This window comes from Ictalurus furcatus, chromosome 15, assembly GCF_023375685.1.
Source record: "Ictalurus furcatus strain D&B chromosome 15, Billie_1.0, whole genome shotgun sequence".
Classification (NCBI taxonomy): Eukaryota; Metazoa; Chordata; class Actinopteri; order Siluriformes; family Ictaluridae; genus Ictalurus; species Ictalurus furcatus.
In genome coordinates this window covers 21,423,302-21,445,039 of record NC_071269.1, presented here as the reverse complement: position 1 = coordinate 21,445,039, position 21,738 = coordinate 21,423,302, and the positions used below count along the sequence as shown (strand labels likewise).

General features: G+C 38.9%; 1 protein-coding gene across 1 annotated transcript; it reads right to left on the bottom strand.

The window, feature by feature from the left end:
- Positions 1–455: 455 nt before the first annotated feature.
- On the bottom strand, positions 456–21,365 carry smc1a (structural maintenance of chromosomes 1A). The gene is made up of 26 exons (XM_053642718.1): positions 21,257–21,365; positions 19,478–19,666; positions 19,224–19,336; positions 18,535–18,738; positions 18,166–18,404; positions 17,769–18,027; positions 15,862–16,002; positions 14,712–14,794; positions 14,473–14,572; positions 14,266–14,373; positions 12,895–13,080; positions 12,631–12,810; positions 12,390–12,536; positions 12,127–12,264; positions 11,922–12,038; positions 10,868–10,974; positions 10,656–10,797; positions 10,088–10,233; positions 9,763–9,916; positions 9,397–9,507; positions 9,120–9,276; positions 5,124–5,278; positions 3,883–4,034; positions 1,432–1,501; positions 1,209–1,319; positions 456–785 (listed from the first exon to the last, which is right to left on the bottom strand). Exons 1-26 carry the CDS (start codon positions 21,363–21,365, stop codon positions 705–707), a joined length of 3,699 nt encoding a protein of 1,232 aa, XP_053498693.1. The 3' UTR covers positions 456–704.
- Between the last annotated feature and the right edge of the window lie 373 nt (positions 21,366–21,738).

The window sequence follows — 21,738 nt, the reverse complement described above, 5'->3', positions numbered from 1 at the left end:
TGGACACAGGGATTAGAAGAGTATTTGTGTTTCAACAGTTCGAAGTTTGGTGCAAACAAAGATGAATAGATGAATGTTGTTTTAATCCAGATCCTTAACCTTTGTTGGTGCAAACCAGTACATATTCATGAGAAAACTTAAAATAACTGCATGATGAAATAATAGATGTCCTCTAGATATTTACTATGTTCATTATTTATTCAGTTTGCATTTACTAAGCTCTACGTTAACACTGAATTTGCTATACATTGTACTTAGTAACACAGTAGCTATTTCAGTGCCAGCTGCTTTTTTTCTCTCTCTTTCATTTCAGACATTATCATAAAATGACAGCATTAACAAGCCAGTAGTGTGTGAGTAAATATTACAGATCTCAAACATGTAGATAAACACCCATGATCACAAAAACAGCATGAGCTCATTCTCTCATTAATAGGCACCAGACATTGAATTAATACTGAATAAACATTATTTATCTATGACGTTAGTGTTGCACGTTTATGTCAGCATTCACAGTTTTTAATAACATGTAATGGGGTCAGAAATACAATGATTCAATGATGGTGTGAGATCATGCACACACAGCACTGTGTACAAATCTCTTCTACACACTGCAAAGCATTTTGTATGTGCTAAACTCACATTATTGGTCAGCACCGTTAATTAAGTTTGTGGTTGATTTCTGCCAACAAATCTGAGGGAACTCAGTCGTTAGGATTTGGATTGGCATCAGGATACTGGGAGAGGTCAAAGGTCAGCACCTTGCTGATGACACAGTCTCCTTGCTGTGTGGGGAAAAAAAAAAAAAAAAAACCAGCATTACCACAACTTACACAAACAGTCCTGCTGAATTCTGGAATTTCAGGATTTGTCATTTATTAATCAATTAAAATGTATAATCTTTGATAAATTTGAATATAACGTTTCGAGACATGCTGTTGTTATGTAATAATCATCTTTTGGATTCTAACAGTAACTCCACTTTGTGTTGGGCCACACTTTACCACGTCCATCGTTGATTATTCTCCTATAACAGAACACCCCTAAGAGTTTTATTCCTTATTAAATCTGTATGTATTTCAAAAGCCATGGCAGTTCACATGTGAAGGGGTGTAGTAATTACTGTATCTAAACTTGGCCATCTGTTTGTTTTAGTATTTAGGTGTTATGGTTTGAAGACACACACACATACACACATACACACACACCTCAGGGTAAACTCCTATGAGAGAATCAGCCTTGGTGTAAAACTCTTCTTTCAGTGAAATAACGACTGCCTGGAAGTTTTGGAGCGACTGGTCTTTTATGTAATTGGCCACCTGCAAGAAATAAGCAGCAAAATTCTTAAATAGAAAAGTTGTAAATGAATGAACTGTCATTTCGATGGGATTCATAAGTAGTGTGATATAGTCACAGACAACGTACACACACCTTGCCAATGTTCGTGTTATCAAGCGCAGCATCGATCTCATCGAGGACAAAAAAAGGAGCAGGCTTGTAGCTAAAATGCAAATTTCTCGTAGAAATAAGAATCTCATTTAAAAAGACAACGTGCTGGCACAGTATATATGCTGCCCTGCAGAAATTTTGGCACCTTTCATGAAAATGAGCAAAAAGTAATGTACTGTATAAAAAGGTCAACTAATTCAGTGCATGATAGTTAAACGTAGCTTAACTGTAAGAGAGTGCTGAGCTTAAACGTAGAGACTGTGAAGTTTTATCTAAACACAATATTTTTAGTTAAAGTTTTAATTATTTGATTTTAAAATGACTGGCACTCTCACAGTTAATGGTAACCGTGTAGGTAAATAAATATAATAAATATACTACAGTATATGTACAGTATATAGTCTGAGTCTATCCCTCAGTAATGTCTGATGGTTGTAGACAATTGGCATCTTGGACTACTCCACCATACAGAACTTTTCATGCCCCTTTATACACTTTTAATTAACTTCTTACTATAAGCTCCAGCATGAATGGTGAGTTTACCATCAATTTCGAGAAAGAACATGGTGTGTGGTTTTCTGCTGTTTTCTTCAGACTGATTTGAGTTGGGCAGAATTGTATTGTACTGCACTCAATGAGCGCCATGCTGTGCTGATCAATGTAGATTTTTTTCAAAAATCTTACATGATTTTGCTGTTTTCCACAAGCACTGTAGTAATTGTCATGATTAACTTGCAGCTTCAGATATAAAGTTCTTGAATCTTAAATGCGTATTAAGTTTGAAAATCAGTACGCCTACTGTCCTCACTGACTTTCTTTGACTCACCTGGACAAAAAGGACAATCACATAAGGATGCTGTTCATAGACTTCAGTTCAGCATTTAACACAATCTTCCCACAATAACTAACAAGAAATCTGAGCCTGCTGGTTTGACCTCCTCCCTCTGCAACTGGATCCTGCACATTTTAACCCCCCAGGGCTGTGTGCTCAGTCCACTGCTGTTTACCCAGCTGACTCATGACTGTGCTACAAAGTACAGTTCAAATTACATCATCAAGTTTGTTGTTGACGCTACAGTTGTGGGCCTCATCAGCAACAATGAGTCAGCATACAGGGAGGAGATAGAGCAGCTCACAGAATGGTGTAGAGACAGCAATCTATCTCTTAATGTTGATAAGACTAAAGAGATGATTGTCGAATTCAGGAGGACCTGAGTAGACCACTCACCACAGCATATCAACGGAACAACTGTTTCCCCACTTTTCTTGATGTCCACATGATGGAGGACCTCCCCTGGACTCTCAACACCACCTGCTTAGTCAAGAAGGCTCAGCAGCACCTCCACTTCCTGCGGAGACTGAAGAGAGCCAACCTCCCCCCTCAAATCCTCACCTCCTTCTATAGAGGGACAATAGAGAGATCAGCTGTCTCACTGCATGTTACAGGAGACTGCACTACCTCTGACCGCATCACCCTACTGTAGATTGTGAGAACAGCTGAAAAGATTATCGAAGTCTCTCTACCAACCATCTCCACCTCATACAACCGCTGCATCCGCAAAGCCACCAGCATTGTGGACGACCCGTCCCACCCCTCTCATGGACTCCTCCTGCAATCTGGTAGAAGGTAAAGGAGCATCCCAGGATGCCTCCCAACACTCACCTGGGCTAGTCAAACACCTAACCCAGTATGACTCAATACCACTGCACACTACACTTTACAAAGCCGGATCAGACACTTTTTATTTATGCGACTCTTTGCTGCCAGTATTGCTGCTACACTTATAGCTGCTACAAAACTGAATAGTTTACAGTCCATATTCGGTGTACTTAATGTCCTGTGAATTTATTGTTCTGCGTATATTGTTCTGTGTATTTATTGTCCTGGATTCATCTCACACTGTTGTGTATCTGCACTTTATGTAGTCTTATGTAGTGTTATGTGTTGCACAATGGTCCTGGAGAAACCACAGTTCGTTCCAATACAAGCCACAAAGAGAAAAGATAAATAAAAATAAAAACCCACTTGGATTTTGGACTTGACTTGAAATGGTTTTGCCAGAGGCTCTACACTTGTATGCGAACTGCACAAGTTTATAGGGGACTGGCAACAGTTTGTTTTTATTCAAAGATGGATAAAATATTAAAATCAACATTAATGTAAATATTCCTTAAGGGTGTCAGTAATTTTGACACATGTCGTTTGAAGATTTTCTTGTTAAAGTTAAGGTAAATGGATTGTTTGAATGGAAATTGCTCGACTGTCGAATGACTGAATTATTGTGTGTAATTTTTATTTCATACAATAATTTTTAGCTCATATTTTATGAAGAGTGCCAATAATTCTTGAGGCTGTTGTAACTTTCAGTCATAATAACAAAACACAGAATATAGTACTGTTAGTTACAGGGAATTAATATTCTGATATTTTACCTGTGAATGGCGAAAAGCAGAGCGAGCGCTGCCACAGTCTTCTCACCTCCAGACAGGTTGTCCATTGGCCTGAATCTCTTTCCCGGGGCCACACAATTGTAATTGATCCCATCCAAGTATGGTTCCTCAGGGTTCTCTGGGCCTAGGAATGCCTGGGGTGGACCGTATAAACCAATTTACAAAAATGCATTAGCTATTCATACTTACACACACAGCATCTAGCAGAGATAATCCATTATCATAAATGAGAACTCAGGCATGGGTCTAAACATGCAGGTACATGCAAAACTAAGGCTTAGAAATGCACATTAACAATGAATGAGAATATGGAAAGAGAGAAAGGAACAGAAGTGTATGAATAAATTAATCAGGGGCTGAACTGAGAACAGGTACATACATTAGGGTACAGACCAATGATAGGACAGGGGGTGGAGACAGGACCAAAAACCATAACAAAAGCACGTCATGAACTGGAACACATGAACGCAGCAGCTGTTGCTTTTGGAACCGTGACGTGCACTGAGAGGGGGACTTTGTGACATAGTGTATGTGTGATTACCACAGACAATAACTTGAACATGTTTTCCTGTACTGAGAAAAGACCCCAAGGCCTATTTACTCAACACTCACTCGAAGTGAAGACAGTAAACGTGTATGCATATTTTTCTACAATTCTTATCAAATGTATTTATAAATTAAGCTCTAAATTTGTATAAGTTGTCCATTCAGCGCTATCCCACCTTTGTCCGAGGGAAGAATTTGGGGCCTGGTCATGTTTGGGGCTTTATCATACTACAAAGCGTCCAGAGTTCAAAATTACATTTGGAAGGGAGTACTCTCATGTCTCGCTCACTCTATGACCTTGTAAGGTTTTGCAATATTTTTGTAATTTGATATCTTGAATTCCTGCTGTGACAAAATGGTTTCCCTCAGTGATCAATAAAGTATTCCCTCTCTCTCTCTCTCTCTCTCTCTCTCTCTCTCTCTCTGTCTATCTATCTAATGTGTCAGAGTGCAACAGCTGTAATTTTGACATATTTTAAAACCTGAAGGAAATCAACGATTATCATTAGGCCTCCATTAAAAGTCAGGTTTCGTTCTGGGCACCACTGAAATTATTGTTTGTGGTAATTGCTTATACACTACAGATGCAGTCGATAGAGATCAGGCTGAAAATGCTGGGTGATTCCTCAAAGACAGCTCAATTGATCTTAAAATATAATGGTCTTTTTATTTCAGACCTGTGCGCTGCTGTTACGAGAGAGGGCTTTGTAGATTTCGTCAATATTGGTGGCAACAGACTCGAAACAGGTATTAAATCGGTCGAACCTCTCCTTCTTAATTTGCTCAAATGCCTGCTTGGCCTTCTTAGCTCTCTTTCGTGCTGCTTCAAACTCTGAAAGAATAATAAGAAGAATTTTAAAAAGTACAGCCAAATTTGAGTGCTTTCAAGAAACTGTGCTTGTATTTCCTCATTTGTGAGTCGCTTTGGATAAAAGCGTCTGCTAAATGAATAAATGTAAATGTAAATGTAAACTGGGCTCATGTGCAAAACTGCTAATAAAAAATTCATCTGAGGAAATCTTTACCTGTGAGCAAGATGGAAATTCATGCGATCAAATAGCCAATGGTTGAAGTTTACTTACTCAGATCCTAGCTAGTGACTAGCATTGGAGTGCTCTTTGGTAGTGTGGAATATTATAGTGTTTTGATCATTTTTTTTCTCATTTCAAAACTTTCCAACATTCTTTCTTATGTTCAAGCTGTAGGCTTACACCTTGAACGGGCCCCTGTATTTCTTCTATATTTTATATACTATGTAAACATGAATGCATGCATTCAAGGACTAAATGAGCCTTTTCTTGTGTATGTAACCAGATTAAGAGAAACTTAACAACATCAGAGCAACATCAGAAATGACAACATTGATAACGTCAATTTTGGGGCATTAAAGCAAGCTCTTCTGAATGGAACCATGACAGATCTGACAAATGCCTACAAACTCACTAACCCCAAATGGGAATTTGTGGGCACTTGTGGCGATATGGTTAATGCACTGATATGCCTAGAATGACATGGGAGCCTGCAAGCCCCTCAAGTGAGCTCACAAGAGAGTGGCTGGAAATATCATTGCCTCAGAGTGCCACCTTGCAGCCGTAAAAAAAAAATGAAAGACCCTAAACAGGTGCAAAAATGACTACACAAATGCTATAATTGTGGAAAACAAGGTCATTGGGCAAGAGACTGTAGTGAAAAGAAGTCTAGGAAGAAAATGACTGAGTACTTGAGTGCTGCGGTTCATAAGGTCAAACAACCGGATACAGATGACACGCAGGCCCCCAGGGCTGTGATGGATCCCCAGAGGGAACAGATTCCCCTTCCATCAGGCCCCTGCTAGCACTAATTCAGCTCCAAGCAGATGGCCTATATGTGTCCGCTGCTCTAAATGGACAAAAAGAATGTAAATTCCTACTGAACCCTGGAGCAAAATTTACATGCACTTCCAACTACATGACAAAGAGAACAGACAGAGAAATCCAAACAGACTGCAGGAGCAGGAAGACAAAACATCCATCTACATGAAAGTGAGCTCCTGACCCTGTCAGTTTGTCCGTCATCAATCACAGCTCCAGTGTAAATCAGCAAAATTACAGATTAGGCCTTGGCATTCTGCAACAACTTGTAGGTAGCTTGGACTTCATCCAAGGCAAAGCCATTTGGAAGCTAAGACAACTGGTATAATCTGAACTGGTTGAAACACTAAGGGAGGCGTGACTACAAACAAGGCAACAAGCCAGTTGGGGGAGTACTGGAGACCCCTCCCCAACTGACCGCCGTACTGATTGAATAATATCATTTTATTTAATTAAAGTCTTGCTTATGAACAGATTTCAAGTATACTGTGTACATCCAGAGTGTCAGTATAATTCTTACAGTTATTTCTGTTAAGTGTAACCGTACTAGACTGGTAAAATATAGACACAAGTGTAGAGGAAGTGTTACAGCTATTAGAAATATACCTGACGAGTGTTTTTGGACAGTGGTAGAAATTTGGGTAGGTGATATTAATTCACTCCAACAGATGGTCCTTAACAACACTCTCAATTAAATGATCTCTCAATTAACTGGCTCTTGTACCTGTAGATCAACAGAGTAATTGAAAGACAGATTCTGTACATTTGTTAATCCTGTGTTTTTCTGACTTATCGTGTGCAGAAGGTGAAGGTAAACACCGGCATTGCTGAGTTTGCTGAGTATTGTGAACTGCTTTGCTGTAATGGTTTACATACAGTGTCTCACTGAAGAAATGACACTTTGCTACAATGTAAAGTAGTGAGTGCACAGCTTGTATGACAGTGTAAACAGTGAAAATAATCGTGGCCACACAAAATATTGACACTTTGGGCCCAAATTGGACATTTTCACTTAGGGGTGTACTCACTTTTGTTGCCAGCGGTTTAGACATTAATGGCTGTGTGTTGAGTTATTTTGAGGGGACAGCAAATTTACACTGTTACACAAGCTGTACACTCACTACTTTACATTGTAGCAAAGTGTCATTTCTTCAGTGTTGTCACATTAAAAGATATAATCAAATATTTACAAAAATGTGAGGGGTGTAATCACTTTTGTGAGATACTGTACATTAAATGTCAAAACCTTTAGATTTGGTTCATGGAGAACATCATGGGGAAGTTCTCTATGATGGATCAAACGGTCATCTTTCTTCTCTTGTTTTTTAACATTTTTGCTGCTTTGAAAAAAGCATGCATTTCTGGGTTGACAGCTTAACACTTATGATATGTAATTAGCTACACATCCACTCATAATACTCTTGACTCAAGCTTAGAAGTTGGTTTGAATCAGCATAGTTTACATTTAATAGCCACGCTCAACATTGAACCATAAACACATTATTTTGTATTATTATTTCTATCATGTTTCATAAAATGCTGCAATAATGCAGTTCCCTGATGTTTGTAGAACGTTCGGATGAGTGAGCTTAGCCATACATTTGATCATTTACTGATTATTATTACCATTACTGTCTAATTCTTTACTGTATTCTTTACATTGTTTTGATTAATTATTAATCATAATCATTAATCATTTAATTAATAAAAAATGGGTGAGTGTTCAATTATGATTTTTTTTTTTATCACTGTTTTGCATTTGAAAACCTTTCTACGTTCAAACTGTATGCTTACAACTTGAAAATTATCTCTTCTATAACATACTGTACATTGAACCTTTGAACACGCAGGCACAGGGGTTTGCAATTTGAGAAGGATAACATACAGATTAATAATCCTTCCATGTTATCTGGAAGGGATAACATCTCTATGTATAAAGCTTCAATAAAACTCGTTTACATTTTTGTCTGTATCTCTTTCCTGAAGATATAATAAGGTTTTTATTTAGTAGGTTCTTATTTATATAGTGTTAGCAAAAAGTGAACATTTGTTCACTTTTTTTTTAGAGTCATGAGGTATATAAAACATGATTCCATGTTTAGTAAGTAGCTAGCGAGCTAGAAATATATATATATATATATTTATAAAACTACTGGTTTATTATAGATGTTAGCAATGTTAAACTATCAAATTGCAGAGATAGTTAACGTAAGAGCACACAATTATGTACACTTGACCTTTTCCCGCTAATAAAACACTAACAGTAAATTCCATTAGTACAGTAGTTAACATTAACTAGCTTTCTGGCTAACAAGCAAACCAATTTCATATGTGCTGTAATTATTGCTAGCAAACAGAATGCAATTTGTCTTTACAATTATTGGTCGAAATTCTACCGATCAAGATGCATTCTGTTGCTAGGTAGATTATGCACTGCTCAAACAGTCTTATATAAAATCTATCCACTGAAAAGATATATACACAGTAGGTATAGAAACCTTTTAATTGCTCACATTAGCTTCTTAGCTAGTTGGCTAGTTAATATTAGCTAGCAACATTTGGGATATCCAGCTTGCTAAGAGTCTTAATATTTTGCTGGGAAAATATACGAGAGTGTCAGCTATTTCATACTGAAATGGTTTGCTGCCTCTGAGGGAGGTTTTTGAGAAGGTTATTAACCAATCAATTTTGTTCTGCCTCCAAGGCAAAGATGCCTTCAGAACTAGACTGGTGATTTTACAAAGCTTCACAATTTCTCAGTGATCTATATTCAGAAAAAAAAAATCTACAGCTAGCATTAGTTTCCTGACTGCCTTGGCTTACCATCACTGGTCTCCTGGAACTTGTCCCTGACGCTCTCCAGCTTCTCCATGGCCTTCATGTTGGGAGCGCTGATGCGCTGGAGGATGCTCTGTTGCTCGTTCAGCCTCTGCTGCAAAGTGTTCATCTCAATCTTGATCTCTTCCTCAGACAAAGCGTCCTGTTCAGAAAGAAGATGAGTGACTTCTGTGTGGTTTTCATGTAAAAAAAAAATATAGTATTTGTCAAGGAAATTGCATTAGGATGGATTTGGACTTTTTGGTGTAAGTTTTTGAAATACTTTGAGGTCGTCATGCAAGTTGCTGTAGTCGATTTCAATGAGGGCCTCTTTTGCACGCACAGAGCTGGAGGTTTTGTGGCTGCTGATGGACTCATCCACTTGGGAGCCTCCCTGCATGTAGAATCCACGAGGTAAAAGTGAGCCAAAGTTTGACAAAAAAGCGTTCTTGGTTGTAGTGTTGCAGGATTCTTTAAGGGTCCTCTTGGAGAACCATCAAAGAACCCTACAACAGAAGGTTTCCTTGTTAGAAGGGGTTCCCAACAGAACCCTTTCGAAAGCTACCGTAAATATCCAAAAAATAAAAATTGTAACTAGTTTATAAGCTGTGTTTAGATGAAGGAGTTCAGTTTGTACTAAGCACTCTACCTCTTCCTGGCTGATGTCATCCATGGTTCCTGATTTGAGGGGCAGTTTGATGTCCTGCATCTTGCAGGCCTGCAGAAGGTTGCGCCTGTCACTGCGCTTCTGCTCCAGCTTCGTCTCAATAGCGGTCACCTCTTTCTGGAGCTGAGTCAGCTCTCTAGAAGCATCATATCGTCACAAAGATCACAGATGATAAATCTCAATACTACTAGTATCATTAAGTTCCTTAACAGCTCTATCCTTGGATTGCACTCTATACAAACTGGATATTACTTTGGGTAAACGCTGCCAAATTTAGATGGAATAGATAGTAATTATATTTTCTCACTTGTTGGCAGACCCTAGTTTCTTGCGGATATCTTCCATCTCTCGGTTCTTGTCATTGACTTCTCCTTTTTTAGTCAGGTGCTGGTTTTTGAGATCCTGCAGCTGAGCCATGGTCTCATCAATTATCTTCATCTGTCTGTGCTCTTCCTTAGGGACAAAGCGAGGAAAAAAAAGATTAAAGACTGATGGCTTTGAATCAAACCCTTGATGCCAACATAATCAAATAATCAAGGAAGATCATAATTATCATCATCATCATCATCATCATCCTCAGTAACTGCTTTATCCTAGTCAGGATCATGGTGCATCTGGAGTCTATCCAGGGAACACTGGGTGAGAGTCAGAAATACACCCTAGATGGGACAGCAGTCCATTTCAGGGCACCTTGCACACACACATTCACACCTAGTGGCAATTTAACATAGCCAACCCATCTCCCAGCATGTTTTTAGGAGGTAGGAGGTAACCGGAGAACCCATGGGGAGAACATGCAAAATTCAACGTGGACAGTAACCAGAGCTCAGGATCGAACCCAGACCTGGCACTGGACTGATTTCCTTTGTCATTACCTTCTTTAGTCTTTCAATCTCACTCTCATCCTTCTTCACAGTCTGCTCCCACATCATCACTTTCTCCTGGTCCTCCTTCAGTTGGTTCCTCTCATAGTCCAGCTGAATGGCTAAGCGGGTCTTCTGGGTCTCGAATTCAAGTCTGTAATATTATTAAAGTGAAATGAGCAGGCAATAGGTGAGCGTCAAAGTCCAAATGCCACAAGACTCACCGTTTTTTGGCAATTTCATTCTGTCTTTTGACTTTCTCCTCTTCAAACTCTCGGATATTTCTCACTCCGATCTCTTTGCAGAATTCCACAAATACCTCATCCTCCACCTGGAAAATGGTATCATTACTAATTCACAATTGACAACTTACAATTATAGGTCTGAATTCAGTCTGAGTTGAAGACTTGCACAAGGAAAATTACTGGTATTCAGAGATGGGGTACAAAACTGCCTAAATTGATGTTCTGGGTTTGTTAAGTTTGGTTTAATTTAACAATATGGCTTCCAAACTCACTATACAGCAGCTTATAAAACAGCACTTGGTCCAGCACATCCTAATATTTTGCTTCTTTTCTTTCTTTCTTTTTTTTTTTTTTTTTTTTACATATATATATTATGCGCCGACAAATATTTGTCCATACAAATTTGCTAAAATAATGAAAATGTTTTTGTTATTTCAGTAAACATGTCTATGGTTTGAATGATAAGCTGACCAAGCACTGCAGCCCACTTTAAGTAAGTGTAATTCCTAATTGTATCCATTAATAATTTGGTCCACTGCTGAGGCAAATTCTCAGATTAAGATGTCCTCCATATGAAAAAGAGAAATTTCTTTCATAGACTCCAAAGAGGCAGTACTATTAATTAAGTAAGTTACTAATAATTAATAACACTATTAATGACTCATTAGTGTAATATTCATGTATTTAATATTGGCGTGATACGGCATTAACAGGTTTGTTTGAGTGTAATTACAACCCAAAACATACATTTCACTATGGCATATTGTGGATACATGAAACTGTCAGACAGTGGCCCTGGACTTAATACTGCTCCTCACTCGAGCCAATATCACACAAGAAAATTGTACCTAAGTTCAAGTTTAGAATTGCACATATTGCCACCCTCCAACTCTTGTGCAACTTCTGAATAGCACTTACGTACGCCTGTAGTTACGTCTGAATACCAATGTCTACTATTTTGATTTTAATTCAAACCCTGAATACAGCCCATGTTGAATGGTGTAGTTGGATATCATCCGATCCAAGCTCCTACCAGGTTCATGCGGTCTCTCAGCTGTGTGATGTCTCTCTCACGTGACTGGATAATTCTCCTGATATCATTGATTCGGGGTCCAAAATTTGCCAGTTCGCTCTCCAACTTTGACTTCTCCTACAAAGACAGTCAGCTAACCATGACTCCTTGGAATAAAGCCTTTTAGACCATTTTATCAAACAACAACACATTTTCTTCAGAGTACCTGCATGTTGAGGGACAGATGGCGTGTTTTGGTCTGTTCCAGGTCACTCTGAGAGTACTTCAGTCTCATTTGTAATCCATGGGCCTGAGACTGCACCTGCCTCAGCTCTGCTTCCTTCCTCTTTGCCTTCATTTGCTCCTGAAAAGAAAGAATGAATGAAGATGAATAACAAAAAACACAAACCTCTTTTCACTGTCTGCATTCATTCTATTTTCTGACTAAACCTGAACAACATCGAGACTTGATAATCATTGGTGTGTTACCTTGAGCTCCTCAGTTAGCTTCTCTTTTTTGTCTTTGAGTTTGTCCACGGCTTTTTCATCCCAGCGTCGAGCCTTCGCTTTGAGGTCACTTGCTCCTCCAGAGATCACCCCAGACTTTTGGAAAAGTGTGCCATCCAAGGCTACAGTCTTGAGGAAGAAAAACAAAGTGTTAATACAAAAAGGCTACTGTATATATGTCAACCTTGTTCCTGTGTATGTGTGCCATACATGTTGTGTTCACCTTATGCCTGTAAGGCCCTCCGAAGGCAATCCTGCGTGCATCCTCTACATTCTCACACACAAGAGCATTTCCACAGGCATACTGCAAGGCTTTCTTAATGTGAGGTGGCTCATAGCGGATCACATCAATCACCAGCTTGGCCCCTCGCAACTCTCTCAATTTCTCATCTGTGGGTTTTACCTTCAAGGAGGAACGTAAGAGAAGCTGATTATGACTGAAAAATGACTGAAACCTCACAACTGAGTTTCAGTTTCCAGAATGTACCTCTAGGTAGTCCAGGGGCAGGAAAGTCTCTGGTTCTCCTCTTTGCTCTTTGATGTACTGGATGCAGTCTCTACCTGTCTTCTCTGAGTCCACAATGATGGCATCCATGTTCTTTCCCAGAACTTTTGTCACGGCAATCTGATATTTCTTTTGTGTGGGCTGGCATAGGTCAATAAGCCTGCCATACTGAGTAGATAAAGACATTAAATACAGAATAAAATACTTAGGGGCGTCCTGATACAGGAAAATCATTGATGGCAATACCACTCCTCTTATACTACAGCAATTTAACAATAATTACATTAAAAAACAACAAGTCATACTTTTTTATCAGTATATAGTTACATTTAATGACATGAGTTCATTCCTGTACCATTCACATTAGAGCAGTTATACACAGTCATTCCCTCAGCAGTCTCTCTTTTTTTCCTCTCTCTTAAAGTTAATAAAAAACAAAAACACCACTTGTCTCTTCTCCCATGGAGGAAAGTGTGACACTGGAGACTTTTTCCATAAAGGTTCAGTAATTGTCTCCTTCACCACATCTACAATTATTTTTAATTGAACACTTTTCTTTGCTAAATAACAATGCATTTTAATTTGTTGATTATTAGGTTTTAATCAGTGTCCGCCATACACGTCCCTACGAATTACCTGTAACTACAGATGTACTGTACACATGAAGATATTTACAGTATACAACAGTGAGATCCGGTCCACTAATTTCAAGAGTGCTCATATTCAGTATAACAGCTTGTCTGTATTTGCTTAAAAAAAAATTCCAGTTCTAGCAATAGTTCATTACAATGAAACCGTTATCACACTTACTATGTGCTGTTAGTCAGTCTGCACGCTGCATAGCAACTTCTAAAGTCGTGGCTTCTTTGGGAACCTTTTTTGTTTTCAGAGCAAAGCCGAACAAATATCTGCCCATATTTGTGTCTGAAATGGCAGTTACCTGATTTTAATTTCGTGTACATGGAACGGTTGTATACAAGCAATGTCACGCTGACTATCAGCACAGCTGTGATTACCTACAGCCTCATGCCTACTGCTGAAAATTATTAGCTCAGTGGTTAAGATGTCGGACTACTGATCGGAAGGTCATGAGTTCAAATCCCAGCTGCCACTGCTGGGCCCTTGAGCAAGGCCCTTAACCCTCATATGCTCAGTTGTATAAATGTAAGTTCTGGAAAAGGACGTGTAAATGTAAATTAACACATTATGGAGCACACTGATATAAAATGATGACTTGAGTTAGACTAATCAGATTCAAGAAATCACCAGCGTTGTAGTAGTGGTGTAAACAGGTTTATAACAGGTAGACTAAAATGGTAAAAGTTGTTAATAAATGAAACATCTTTCACTCACTACAGAGCCAGGGTACAGCCTCTTGATGCTCTCCATGATCTCAGCTTTGCGCTGTTGACGGCTATTTTCCTGCCTGTCAATTCTCGCATCCCCAAGTTGCTCCATCACCTGGACCCAGCAGCATTACGATGAATAGATAAATTATTCTAATTATTATTATGCTGTTGTTGTTTTATTTTATTATTGTGGATGTGTGTGAGATTTTACCTGGTTTAATTCCATGTTTATCTCATCAATCCTCCTTTTAGCGAGCTCCACTTCCTCAGTCAGTTCCTCTTCCATCCTCCTTTGTTCATCTAACGACTGCCTGGTGATAAATAATTTAAGAATTAATTTTGAAATTCTTGAATAAGCATTCAATAATTAATCCCCCACTGAGATTCAATATTTAGAGTTCAAGATATAAGTGAAATGAATGACGGTAAAACAAGGGGTTAGGGTTATACCTGCTGGTCGCAATGTAATCATCCAGTTTCTCAATACGTTTCTGGTTTTCCTCAATCTCTCTAAATTTCTGCTTGATTTTTGCCTGCAGTAAAGTAAAGTAAAGTAATATAATAATGTCAGTGTGTATAATGACTCCCACAAAGGGCACCCTTTCACATTTCAACTTAATTACTCAAAACTCAAGAAAGGATTCAGTAAGAACACATGCCAGAGCCACAATTCTTGGAAGACTGATGCAGAGACGTTGTAGAAGTTCCTGGAAATTGTCAGAGGAACTCATGTGTGAACAAAAGAAGATACCTTCCTGGAAAGAAGACGATGTCTTGACTATTTATCTGATCAAATGTTGACTCATTATGAAACATTAAAATAGCGTTGTAAAACAAGGAAAAGCCAACAAAGAAGAAGAAAAACTAGTTGGACATTTCTGCCAAAATTCTGTCACATGAATGGTACAGATCAGGATGCCTCATTTTGAATGAATAACCAGTAGAGAGAAGAAGAAGAAGAAGAAGAAGAAAGCACTGTATAAAATATCAATTTCATCAAATCTATAGTATGTGGGATTTGTGTAATGTGACTATAATGGCAAACGTAAATAAAACACCATTTCAAAGATGCAAGATAAAGTAAAGCCCAAACGATACAAGTAAAGGTATGCCAGTAAAGCCTAGGGTTTGATGTGTGAAGTTATAGTTTTAAAATGACATACACTGATCAGCCATAACATTAAAACCACTGACAGGTGACATGAATAACATTGAGTATCTTGTTACAATGGCACCTGTCATGCGGTGGGATATATTAGGTAGCAAGTGAACAGTCAGGTCTCGAAGTTGTGTTGGAAGCAGGAAAAATGGACAAGGATCTGAGTGACTCTGACAAGGGCCAAATTGTGATGGCTAGACGTCTGGGTCAGAGCATCAACAAAACAGCAGGTCTTGTAGGGTGTTCCCGGTATGCAGCGTTTAGTACCTACCAAAAGTGGTCCAAGGAAGGACAACCGGTGAACCAAGGCTCAATGATACGTGTGGGGAGCAAAGGCTAGCCAGTCTGGTCCGATCCCACAAAAGAGCTACTGTAGCACTTTAATGTTATATTAAATGTTATATGAAAATAAAATCTGTTTTTGCACGAATGTGCATCTACCTCTGTCTCCACTTTCTTCCTCTCCTCAAGATCCAGTCTGTCCTGGTCAGCTTTCTGATCCCGGTTGAACTTCTCCAGCTCCTGTGCCAGAGTGGCTGCTCGCTTACTCGCCTCTTCCTTCAGCCTGTGGTATTGCTTTACCTGCAGGCCATTTTGTTGTGAGATACAGGGGAAAATAAAATGCACTGAAATATTAACAACGATTAGAACACAACGATTAGGGTTAATACATGTGATGGACATACTGTAAATGCTAAAGTCATGCTATGTTCTATCTTACCCAGCACACATCATATTTCAACCTCTTCCCTCTGGCAGAAAGGAGTGGTGTCTTTTCCTCTAACATTAGTTACCTCAACTTTTAATGATAATCAATGATGTGTACTGTTGATTCACTCACTCTTCAGATTTCAAGAACATTTGATATATTCTTCACGCTGTACTTTCTGAACTCTACAGTCAGGACTGTAATGTTATACCTCTCTTTTAAAGCTTTACTTATACGCTTTTGGCCATTAAGAATCTTGAGTCTTTCATAAAAGTTGTCTCTTTTTGTTCAATAAAATATATCCTTTAAAAAAAGTTGGTTGTTCCTCTGGGAGGCCCGTTAAAGGTTCTCTGTAGAACAGTACAAGAAAGTGGTTTCCTATCTGAAATGGTTCCAAGGATTCTTTGTACAGGGTTCTCCTTTACAAGGCTAAGATGCATCGTTGTAGGGTTCAACCGTTAACGGTTCCCCCCAGGAGTATAACCAGATTTTTGGTTTTCAAGCATCATATTGAGATTTTTATCCCCTGTGATCCCATAATCATCCAGTGAACACTTTAAGTACCTTTGAAGAACCTTTTTTTTTCTAGGAGTGTATGAATTACCTGTTTAAGTGTTTGGTACTCCAAATTATTGATAATTATTTTCTTCATAATATTTCGAACCTGTGAGGCATTTAAAATGTTGATAAATGTTGATAAACTAGTTATTGGTACACTCTTACAAAACAAAAAGGTTCTTCAATGATTTTTAAGAATTCATTTGATGATTAAGATTTCTTAGTCTTGTAAAAGAATTCTGCTTGGAACCCTATCTGTAGGAAACACTGATGAAGGGTTCTACATAGAATCTTTCAGGGTTCCTACAGAAGTACGACCAAAGAACCATTCAGTGTTCAAAATTTTCTGAGTGTACAATCATTATGTCTTTGGAAGATTTTGGAGGGGATTTTTATCTTTAATTTATTTATTCATTTTCATATGATTCATTTACATGTGTTTCATTTACATGTGATTCATTTTCATGTGACTCATTTACATGGGATTCATTTACATATGATTCATTTACGTATTGGAGGGGACTTTTATAGTTTTGTCAGGTCCAGTACAGACAATTCACTCAGACCACTAGAGGGCACCCTCACTCACAAATTTCTGAAATTCGTCTTATGTTGTCTGCTCATGTCCTGTGTTTGCTCACACCTGAGTTGTGTTCCCATAATTAGTCACTCTGTTTACTTCTGTGTGTTGCCTCCTTGGCTGTGAAGCATTCAATAAATATATGCTGTAATTTCTACTGTTATGTTGTATTTGTGCTTGGGATTAGCTTTTGTTTTATGTTGAGTTGCCTTGCCTTGCCTTAGTCTAGTCTTTTGTTTTAGTTTTTGGTTATTCTCCAGTCTTCATTTGTTTTTTAGTTGTTTTATTATTAAAGTCACTTCTGCACTCGCATCAGACTCCCTGGATTTCGTGACAGCTTTTGGGAGCTAGGAAGCTAGCTCTTATTCTTGTAAAAGGGAATTCATTTCTAAAAGAGAACTTTTCATCTTTTGGTCTCCCCAAATCAAAGCCCACGCAGGGTCAAAGTTTTCTATGAATGTACACTTATCACATACACAGCTGATCTGAAGCTGATCAGACCTGGTTCTCCTCCAGAGTGAGATCCTGGCCTTGACTCTGAGCCTCCTCCTCCATGCGCTCCTCAAACTCCTGCCTGGCCATCTCCACAGCGCCCTGCTCTCGGTCCAGCTCCTCCATGTCTGCTTTACGCTTCTTGTACATCTTCTGAGCATTCTGCAGAGACTTGCGTGCCGCCTCCAGCTTCTTTATCTTGTGTGAGGTGTTCTCCTTGGCCTTGATGTACTGAGGCCGTTTCTGGTTCAGCTCAGCATCCTTCTCTCTGTAGGGAGCAGACAGTGGCTTTAGAATGATAGAATATTCAGGAGCGTGAACTTAGTTCTAAGGTAGAGACATTATTTCAATCTATTTACAGTTGATTTTGAAGATTTAAGTCATAAGAAAGTTCCTTGTCACACACTTTATCTCCTTCTCCACGTTCTGCTGCTCCCTCATCATCCTCCCCAGTTCTCTCTTCTTGTCCTTCAGCTCCTCTTCAATATGATCCATCTTCTTTCTGTCTTTCTCGATCTCCCGGTTGCGTTGGGACAGCTCTCGGTTGAGCTTCTCAATCTCAGACTCATTGTGGTAGAGCTTGAAAAGCTGTAACTGCACATTAGCTCGAACAACCTCATCCTTCAGTCTCTGGTAACGCTCAGCCTGGGGTTGAAGAGAGACAGACAGATTTTATTTTAGACAATAAGCACATAATGACATGCAGGAGTAAACAGCCCTGGATGCTCAGGAAAGCCAGATCAGATCATTAGATGCTATTAAGATGTCTGCAGACCTCCTCTTTCTCCTGTTTGGCCTCTTTGCGCTCAGCTGCGATGTTCTTCTTACGGTGGTAATTGAACTGGGTGTCCTCTTCAGCCTTCACCATCTCTTTCTTCCTGCGGTCGTACTCCTGAGCTAGTTCCCCAGAGCGGGAGATCTCCTCAAACAGAGCAGTTCTCTCTTTGGGGTTTTTCATGGCTATGGACTCCACGGCACCCTGGGAGAAAATACAGTGTAAGAAAACTGTTAGCAGCAGTTAGTAAAGATGCTGTTGGTTTGCTTAACGTGTCTTGGAGGGAGCTACTGCAGCTAGTGTGTGGGAATAGGTGAATGACCAAATTGGAAGAAAATGTGGTAAAAAATTAAAACTAAAAACCCATAAGATGTCTTGTAAAACTTTGATGTTTGGTGTATATTATAATTGGTGTCCTCATTATCATTCTCATTCTTCATCTTTTTTTTTACCTGGATATAGAACTTATACACTACTATGCCATTTTTACCATTTTGCTATAAAATTGAAAACAAGGGCCCATAGATGAGGATTGTGATGCACTTTCAAATTTGTTCTGCAGTGTAATCGGGACCAGAGAAACTTCAATATACAGTATTTAGCTATATTATTCATCATCATTTCATGCATGAAATAATTGTACATACCTATATCATTGCTACTATCATCTTAAAAATAATTCTTCATACCTGAAATACTAGGAAGTTCCTGGCCTTGATGAGGATACCCAGTTTCTCCAGTTCCTCACTGTACTCTGAGAGTCCAACCACTTTGCTGTCAATCCTGTATTCAGAAGAAGCACCTAAAACACATATAAATGCAGCTTACAGTGCTGTAAAAAAGTATTTGATTTCCTGATTTCTTCTGTTTTTGTGTATGTCTCATACTAAATTTTTAAAATGAGATAAAAAAAAAAAAAAACAGACAAAGACATTCACTGTACCGATTATAACTCGTGTGAATGTGCGCTCATCGCTGTTATCCTCACAGTACACCATACTGACACATGCACGGTTAGCTGCAGGCTTTCCTACCGGCGCACCATGGATCAGGTCTTTCAGGGTTTTAACACGGAGGTTACTGGTCTTTTCTGCCAGGACAAAACTTATGGCATCCATCAGGTTGGATTTTCCTAAATAACAAAGTTCAAATGGGAGGAAAAACAGGGTCCAGTATGTTTGTTGATTTTTTGCTGTTCAGAGAGGAAAAAATGTGTGACAAATAAGGCCAGTTCCAGGACTCCAGACATATTCCTTTCTCATACCTAAACATTTTTCCTATTAATTTCACTGTAGTTAATGCATAAATAGTAGTGACAGATTAATGTGTTTTATATGCTGTTGAATGCTCGATTAGTTAGGTGTTGATTAATTTTCTATAACAACAGTTGTGACAGTAGATCCGGCAACAAGGCAAATCACACGTTCATATTAATGCACTCATTCAAATATTTTATTGTTTCTGTAGTACCAGTGTACACAGGGATTTGTAAGGTGGACACTTCACATAAATGGATAGAAATACATATGTAACCTTTGATATAGTTATGTTTTTTGTGAGGCAACATTTATGCAGCATTTTTGGAGCTGCATTTTTTTGTCGTTGTGTTCCACAATATTAAACATAATTATAATCAGATCAAATATACAGTTTACTTATACATGCATCCATCATTTATACCGTTTATCCTACATGGTCGTGGGGAACCTGGAGCCTATCCCAGGAGGCATATGGCACAAGGCGTGGTAGACCCATTGCAGGGCACAATCACATACGCATTCACACACCCCTTCATACACTACTACGGACACTTTGAACACGCCAATCAGCCTACCATGCATGTCTTTGAACTGGGAGAGGAAACCAGAGTACCCGGAGGAAACCCCCACAGCACGGGGAGTACATGCATACAGGGCCGCAGGACTCGAACCTCCAACCCAAAGCCACTGTGCGCCCCCTTTTGTATATATACTTCTTTCTTTCTTTTTTACTTTTCATGTGATTGATGTTTTGCTGGCGTACTGTGCGTTTCCTAATATCAAATCTAAATATCAAGATACCCTCTCAAAATACACTCTCAGAAAAAAAAGGGTACTAAATATTTCCTTGTCTCTGATCTACACTTTTTGTAACTTTAAAATGTATATTTTACATAGAAAGGCACGTCTAGTGTACCTGGTCACCCCAATAACAAGGAAAGAGATAGTTCAGCACCACTTTTTTTTTCCAGATAGCCTGTAAAATTAGTTTAAAAAAAAAAAATCTCATCATACATATAATATATTTTGCCATATCATCCACCCCTAATATGCCATTAGTACAATTTTAAATTAGACATGTTTATAGCTTACAGTTAAATGTTGCATTGTATATATATATATATATATATATATATATATATATATATATATATATATATATATACACACACACATTGCATTCTTCTCTCATATAGATCAAATAAAATGCTGTAGGGTTTCTGTGTCTGAGCTCTGTATAGAGAGGGGCGTGTCTCATGGCTTTCAGGGAACATGATGTCTATTAGCGCTTATAATGCAGAGCAATGCATGAAACAGGACTCAGTGATGTAATACGACATTGTGTAAAACTGTCTCACTCTGCTGGACAGGAAAAACAACCGCTAAATGAATGGAGCATGGAGCATACGTTAATCAGCCTTACATCCACCTATGTGTCAGCAGTACCAAAACCTGCCACTTACCCGAGCCGTTCGGTCCGATTATAGCCGTGAATTTGCGGAAAGGTCCGATTATTTGTCGGCCTTTATACGATTTAAAATTTTCAATCTCAATTAATTTTAGATAGCCCATTTTTTTTTCTTGCCAGGCGCTGCAACACGTTAAGCTCCGGTGTGAGAATAAATAGAGAAGTGCTTGACTGCAGGTTGGGATGCTGTGTTTGGATGCGGGGATGATGTGTTTGGATGCGGGGATGATGTGTTTGGATGCAGGGATGATGTGTTTGGATGCGGGGATGATGTGTTTGGATGCAGGGATGATGTGTTTGGATGCGGGGATGCTGTGTTTGGATGCGGGGATGATGTGTTTGGATGCGGGGATGCTGTGTTTGGATGCGGGGGATGACTATTTGCGTTTCAGAGCTGTGTAATCTGACACCTGTGTCTGGCGCAACCAGTTTCATTGACGCACATCGCAGTAACAGGGCAAAATAAAAGTCCTCTAT